The 7,538-nt window shown below is 31.6% G+C and overlaps 2 protein-coding genes across 2 annotated transcripts; both read left to right on the forward strand.

Annotated features, from left to right (window-relative positions):
* The first annotated feature begins 1,286 nt into the window (after positions 1-1,286).
* On the forward strand, positions 1,287-5,272 carry LOC111000940 (serine/threonine-protein kinase Nek8-like). The gene is made up of 6 exons (XM_022270550.2): positions 1,287-1,433; positions 1,495-1,585; positions 2,268-2,438; positions 3,347-3,507; positions 4,385-4,535; positions 4,838-5,272. The coding sequence occupies exons 1-6, from the start codon at positions 1,363-1,365 to the stop codon at positions 5,072-5,074; spliced, it is 882 nt and encodes a 293-aa protein (XP_022126242.2). The 5' UTR covers positions 1,287-1,362; the 3' UTR covers positions 5,075-5,272.
* A 1,368-nt stretch (positions 5,273-6,640) lies between these two features.
* Positions 6,641-7,511, forward strand: LOC111000936 (NADH dehydrogenase [ubiquinone] 1 beta subcomplex subunit 7). The gene is made up of 3 exons (XM_022270545.2): positions 6,641-6,919; positions 7,063-7,231; positions 7,390-7,511. Exons 1-3 carry the CDS (start codon positions 6,811-6,813, stop codon positions 7,466-7,468), a joined length of 357 nt encoding a protein of 118 aa, XP_022126237.2. The 5' UTR covers positions 6,641-6,810; the 3' UTR covers positions 7,469-7,511.
* Positions 7,512-7,538: the final 27 nt, after the last annotated feature.

Genomic DNA, 7,538 nt, shown 5'->3' on the forward strand with positions numbered 1-7,538 from the left:
AAAAGATATGGACGAAACTGTGAAACTGTTTTTATTTATAAACAACCTTACAATTGGTTTTTTATACCTTGGTTGAATCATATACATTTCTTTTATGTCGAAAAAGGTTTTAATAATATCGAAATATCGAAACGCCTGGCCGAAGCTATATTACTAAAATTCTTTATTCTATAATTAAACCTATATTTCGAAGCTACAGAAAATTCAGCAATTGTTATAAACATATATTATGTTTTTATGAAATGGGGCAAACGTGCATGCCTTACCTCATGCTGAGTTATAACCATCCATGGAGACTCATTGTTAGAGTGCTCGCGAGTGCGTTGCCAGCCTTTTAAACGTTCTTCTTTCTTTCTTGAAGGACCCTAAGTCGTATTGGTGCGAAAATCCCTCGAGGGGCCGTTAGTCTCACTCACCGCACGAGTACAATAAGATGAACCTCATCCTGCATCACTTCATCACATCAAGAGATATCAAAAATAAAAATATAATATTTACTAGTGACCCGCCCCAGCTTCGCACGGGTGCAATGCTGATGAAAAGCAGGTTTTTATTATGTATTGTTATTTCCGTCGCTGGAAAGCTCCGATAATATACGCGTTCGATCGCTGCTAAATAAAGGGCTGTATAGATCTATATTAAATTAACAATGTATTCAAGGTATTTAATTGGTTAAGGATTAATGCTGTGTTGGTTAAAATCGCTTCGAAAATTATTATTTGTCGTAAAAACTAAATGACAAAAAAAAGTTATTGTGGGTTATCCATAAGAGATAGACATATACCATCACGGACTTATCTGTAGACCTTTTCAATGTGTACAATACTTAGTACATTATTTTGATAAAACTCGTAGGGTTCAATGCCTGCGTTTGCAATGTAAGCGGAAATCAATGTAATTATTTACGACATCACATTAGAAACCTCAAACATAACAGTACTTCTCCACTATTTAATGGATGTTATTATACATATAAACCTTCCTCTTGAATCACTCTATCTATTAAAAAAACCGCATCACTCTATCTATAAAAAAAATCCGTTGCGTAGTTTCAAAGATTAAAGCATACAAAGGGACATAGGGACAGAAAAAGCGACTTTGTTTTATACTATGTAGAGATGATTTGTCAAAAACATTTCCAAATCACCAAACTTAAATAAATATACCGACGAATGAAGTACCTTTCAGACAGGTTCATAATAGTCTTAAGTACTATGGATACACCAATGTATATTTTTTACGTATTGCAGTCTGTGGTTGACACACAATTTAATTACATTCAAATTATCGAACTGAGGGTAGCACAAAATTTGTGACAGTTCAGACCGTAATCTTTAGACCACAACCTGACCGCAATCTAAAATGGATATCAATAAACGTTTCAAAAGATTCCATTTAAAAGTATTAAAAACTATTGGCCAAGGAACTTATGGGTGCGTTTGTGTATTTCTATAAAACATGTAAATTTGTTGTAAAACCTTTTTCTGTTTGTAGAAGTGTGTTTCTATGTGAACGGCGAAAGGACAAATCGTTGACCATCGTGAAAGACATTGAATTGAATGTTAAGATGCAGGCTCATCACAAGGTATTATGTTTTAATTAAAATTTACCCAACATATATAACCTCCGCCTTCAAATCCTCAAACATCGTCTCGCCCATAACAGAAAAGATTTTTTTATTTTTTTCTTCTTTATTTGCTACCTAATTATGAACATATATATATATATACCCGGTTCACCAAATACTAGTTTTAATCCACTATATTATGTTATTATATACGTAATGTTCTTGGATATTATTATATTTTTCTAATAAAAAAACAAGTTAAAGATTATTAATAGGCATTCGTCGGTCTCCGAGGTGCTATTGTTACATTAGAACAAATTACGGTAGTTTTCAAATGTAACATACCATTATTTACCATGATTTAGATTTCATTATTCTTTTTTTTCAACATTTTCTTAACAAAAATATACTTTTTTATATTGCTGCGATTAAATTCTTAACTACATTATTATACTAGCCTGTTTCGGTCTCACACGGATACACTGAATAATTCTAACGATGAAATAATATTTGAAGTCGGCCTTTAGAGGAGTTTGTTTTGATCTTTTTGACATAATATGTCGTGAAATAATTAACAGCCCTTAGTAATGTTGAACAGCTTTAGTTAAATAGCGAACCCTTTTTTACCTACCTTCAAATTATTAAGTCAATATAATTTTAATAGTTTAAATGTTTTTATATTTGCATCATTTTCCCACAGGATTGCACTAATGAAGTAAAAATTTTAGCAACCATGAATCATCCGAATATTATACAATTCTATAACTGCCATTATACCGATAGTCATGTATTAATATGTATGGAATATGCTACTAGTGGTAATTTAGCGGAGTTTATGTACCAGAAATGTCCGAGGCTTATAAAGCAAGAGGTATGTATTTTAGGAACAATTTATGTTACATCGAGAAACATAAAAATATTTGTGTCAAAACCTTTATGATATTTATGATATACGGTTATATTATGATTTTTATGTGCATTCAATCTAGTCTTGAAGCTGTTAAATATGTCAAGCGTCGTGCAGGAAAAATCGATTGACAGCTCTTGAAACTAGATTTAAGTATAATGAAGAATGTCAAATGAATGTCAATTAAGAATTTCTCACTTCTAATAAAAAAATACTTGCATAATAAAAATTATATCTAAATTTCAGTAAATTAAAACTACAAATTATTATTTATTTACACCATAGATATCAAACAATGATTATTATATTTGTACCACCGTAAACTACTTACGAATTGGCGACTGCTGAAGCAGGAGGACAATTCATGAGCTCGACTCAGCAGGGCATGCCTCCGGAATCTGAAATACATAATAATAATAATTTATTTGCAAGAATATGGTACAATAATGTTATGGTGTTACAATCTAAAATAGATAGAAGTTACATACATTAGTCTTATCGTTATTGTCAATATACTGTCCTTTTTTAAATTATTTTTAGTGATAAAACATCGCGTTATTAAAATATTTTTTTTTAAGTAGTAAATTAAGTCGATTTTTAAAAACTCTGGCAGGAAAGACCTTTTCATGTTTTTGGTCAATTATAAATCTTGATTGCCATACTAAAGATGTTCCTAAAGAACTCCAGATAAAATTTTGGCAAAGCCCATTTCTGCCCCATGTCTACTTCGACAGAAATCTATTCCCGGTGAATTATAAACAGGTATATACAGCCCAGGAAATGTTGGAAGCAGCCATTTAGTCTGTTTCACGCCTGGAATTTCGTGTCTGATTGAATGATTTAAACCCCTTTATAATCTTCTCGATTTTTAGGAAATACTATTTTACTATTGCCAAGTCCTATTAGGAGTTAATTACATACATGGATTGGATATAATTCATAGAGATTTGAAGGCCGAAAACATTCTGCTTAGTGGAAAGAACGGAGTTCTGGTAAAGATTGGAGATTTTGGTATATCCAAAATGTTAGCAAGGTGAGATACTAAGATAGCCTAACATATCATAATAATTATGTATTATGTTATTTGTTTTGAATAAAGTTTTATTATAAATATCATTTAAATGTAACCTGTAGATATGTCCTTACATTGGAAAGAAAAATCTTTTAACTGTTCCTTAATTGGCTTTATACCTATATTTATCGATTAGGTAGGTAAGTATTATAACATTCAACTTATAACTATCATTTTTCCTATTCTTATAATGAAAACATAAGTGCTTATATCGCGCTACATCCCTATACTTCGGGCTAAAATTTTTGTTTAGAACAAATGGGTTAGAGGGTCATCTGATATATATATCTCAATGTCAGTCGCGTCACGAACGGGCTTCCCGCCATTTAAGTTTTGGTACCCCCTTTTCTTTAAGGATCCTAAGTCGGTTCCACAGCGGTCGTGTGCAGCAGGAACTGAGTAAAAAAACATTGAGTTGTGGAACGGCATATGTATCTGTGTCTTCGTATTCAAAAGGGAAATAGGTGATGCTTTTGGAAATTTGCTTGTGGAACCGGCTGCCCACTAAAGTATTTCCGAACCAATTCGATTTATGGTCCTTCAAGAAAAGAGCGTAAAAATTCTTAAAAGGCAACTCTCTCTCTAGAATCGAGTGTGTCCATGGGCAGCGGTATCACTTAACTTCAGATGAGCCTCCTGCCCGTTTGCCCCCTGTTCTATAAAAATTATGAAGCACGTATATTTTTCACAAGTCTCACGATATCTTCCTTCACTGTACGAACAGGTGGCGTGCGCGCTTAGCTTAGAGTTAAACTAGTCCTCTAATAATATTATACAACCTACTAAATTTTAAAAAAAAGTTTATATCTAATGGCAAATGAAAAAAAATAATTTTCAGTGCTAAGAAAACGTCTACAGTTATTGGAACACCTTATTACTTGGCACCAGAGCTGTGTGAGGGCAAACCATACGACACGAAAAGTGACATTTGGGCTCTCGGGTGCCTGCTATATGAAATGTGTACACATAAAAGAGCATTTGATGCTGAGGTAACGGATCAAACGTCTCATTTCAGCCATTTCCATTATGACGAATTTATTCCACCATTTCTATTATGACGCATTTATTCAACCATTTCCATTATGACGCATTTATTCAACCATTTCCATTATGACGCATTTATTCAACCGATAGGTTGAATCTAAGACAATTTTTATTTGACAAATTTGAATGAAAATGATTTCATACTTTGTTTGTACGCATACATTAAAGTCATTCCTCTAAACGTGCTCACAATCATATATGATTTCATTCAGTCATAATATTAAATATAGACATTTTTTTATTTCAGTCATTGATGGGCCTCGTAAAAGTAATAACCAGCGGAAGTGTCACTCCTATTGACTTGTCTGTCTACGAGAGAGGGGTTCAAGATTTAATTGACGCTATGTTGTCAGTGCTGCCAGACAAAAGACCCACAATTAAGGAAATATTGTCCAAAAAAGTGTTACTTTCTATGATTTATACTGTTTATTTAGATGCAGGCGATGATAAATTTTTGAATACTAAAATCAAAGAATTTGTGTAAAGAGTAAATATAGGCGGTATAGTAATCAAATATTAATTGATTGTTATAATGTATAAAACGTTTCTAATAAACCATTCTGTCCGTTATATAATAGATTTGGCTGTAAGATTATTGTAATTTAGTTTATTTTGGCACCCTTATATGATATTAAATGAAAATAATATGAAAACTGCTATAATCGTAATGTTCTTATATATATTACTAGTCTAACCATAAATAATAATAATAAATAAACTGTCACATAAAAACTTTGTTTTTTTTTCAACTTTATAATTATTTTGAATTTGGAATACTTATATCATTATAGAAATTTCTTACGATATTAAAGGATGTTAATGCTGTTAAAGCCCGTATGCGTCGAAATCCTATTAAAAAGAAAGAAAAATTCTTAATGGGACAAATGATGATTTCCGCTAGGATTCTGTCGCGTATTTAAAGCTCCGTACTTATTGTCAATATACTGGACATGCCCCAAATCAATATTTTCAAATATAAATAGCGGACCGGACAAAACACCTTCTGTCGTATATGCAGATGAACAGAAACATCCTGAAAGACACTTGAATAAGCAAAATGATAAAGCGTACGCACACAGTTCTAAAGAAGTTGCTGCAATTTTAATAATAATATTACATTACTTTATTTTAAAAGAAATAAATTTTTATTTGTAACAGAACTTATGGCTTATTGGCAGCCATAAGTTCTGTTACAAATTTTGTTGATAGTAGGTATGTACCTACTATCAACTTTTACCCTAAAACCGTAAAAACGTAAGTGAGCTGTTTTTATGATAAAAAAAATATGTGTGTGTACCAGAGTACACAGGTAAAAAGTGAAACTTCTTTACGACATATAATTTTTCTACTATTTGCAACTTCACGAAAATGGGGTAGATAAAGCTTAAGCCTTAAGAAAAACAATTTTTTCAGTCATATTTATTAATACTTGCTAATTTTAAGTTTCACTTCAAAAATATCCCATATTTAGCCTTTGTTAAAAAAACCCTCCCACACCAAAGGATATTGGTTATGGTATTATTAATATTTATTTTATTTATGAGCTAATAGGTGCATCACATTGTAATAAGTAAAATTATTAAAGGAACGCTGGGATTTGAAATTCTGAACATATTTGTTTTAAAGTAATTGTTGTAAAGTATTATATATTATAATATGATGACACATCTCAGACATATTACGTACGGCCGGTCTCAATTCCCTATCGAGCTCTTACTGAAACCGCTACTGTAGACCATACATAAAAGCCGCGCAGCATGGTAAGTCGCAGTGAAGACATAATATTAAAACTATTATATCTCGTATCAAATTAATATAAAATGTTGTGAAGAGCAATTCTGTTCAAAATCATATGCTTATGATGGTAACCTTTGGATATAATTAATATAAAGTTTTTTATAATGGATTAATATAAATAGGAACAATTCCGTCCACTTATGCACTTTTCGAAGTTTAAGTTCGTACTCTGTAGATAACATCTAGTCTCTATAGCTCTTCCATAATTAATCTGTGCATTAGAGTTAATTTTCATGTCGAAAGTCTAAACCGTCACTATCAGTATGTCATTTATGTATATATGACCGACTGTCAATCTTTAAATACCAATTCATAATTATTCGTATTATATTATCAAAATTTTAGTATCATAAATTATTGTACTTTTTATTACAGGGCTACAAATTGCAAAAGTTATTCATTTAGAAACAATATCTCACCACCATGGGGCAAATGATGGGATCGTATAATGCCCGAAATGTAGATCTTTATATGGATGATAAACCCACTTTTAATCCTCAAGATGGGTTTGCAGTTGAAAGAAAAAAAAGAGGTAGATTTATCTTGTTACGAATGTTCAGTTTTTCTTTAATAATCCGCAAACAAATAATCTCTATGCAGTTTAAAGTGTTTGTTATGGGTTATGTAATATCATCCTTTACAAGATGCCATCAAAGGTTTGTTTATATATTGCAGAAATGGTTGTCCCAGAAGATCACCTAGTTTCTGCAAAGATTCCGCCGAAATATCGCGACTATTGTTCAGATCATTTATTGGAATACCAAGTGTGTCGCTATAACAAATGGCCAATGTTGTACAAATGTGCCCATGAGAAACATAACTATTTGAACTGTGAACACCAAGAGTAAGCATTTAATTTTCATTTTTATATTGTTTATATATATATATCTTATAAACCAGTGTCTAATTAACTAGAGACACTGAAGCTGCTAGATGTCATGTAATTAGAATTTATGATATTATGTACCTGTTAGTTTTGCTTATCGAGTGTTTTTGTTTTAGTTATGTTCTACGTATGAAAGAGTTTGAACGTGAACGACGCTTACGCATCAGAGAGAATCGTCTTGTAGGAGTTGCTTAAGTAAAAAGTGAAATGGAAGTTTGTAAATAAATATAGATCAGTACTCTATTGTTTCATTTATCAAATTTAT

Source organism: Pieris rapae, chromosome 12 (assembly GCF_905147795.1).
Source record: "Pieris rapae chromosome 12, ilPieRapa1.1, whole genome shotgun sequence".
Classification (NCBI taxonomy): domain Eukaryota; kingdom Metazoa; phylum Arthropoda; class Insecta; order Lepidoptera; family Pieridae; genus Pieris; species Pieris rapae.

Coding starts and splice junctions, on each gene's coding strand:
- LOC111000940 (XM_022270550.2), top strand. CDS start 1,363: ATGGATATCAATAAACGTTTCAAAAGATTCCATTTAAAAGTATTAAAA. Junction 1,434..1,494: donor ATTGGCCAAGGAACTTATGG/GTGCGTTTGTGT, acceptor TTCTGTTTGTAG/AAGTGTGTTTCTATGTGAAC. Junction 2,439..3,346: donor CGAGGCTTATAAAGCAAGAG/GTATGTATTTTA, acceptor CTCGATTTTTAG/GAAATACTATTTTACTATTG.
- LOC111000936 (XM_022270545.2), top strand. CDS start 6,811: ATGGGGCAAATGATGGGATCGTATAATGCCCGAAATGTAGATCTTTAT. Junction 6,920..7,062: donor AGTTGAAAGAAAAAAAAGAG/GTAGATTTATCT, acceptor TATATATTGCAG/AAATGGTTGTCCCAGAAGAT. Junction 7,232..7,389: donor TTGAACTGTGAACACCAAGA/GTAAGCATTTAA, acceptor TTTTTGTTTTAG/TTATGTTCTACGTATGAAAG.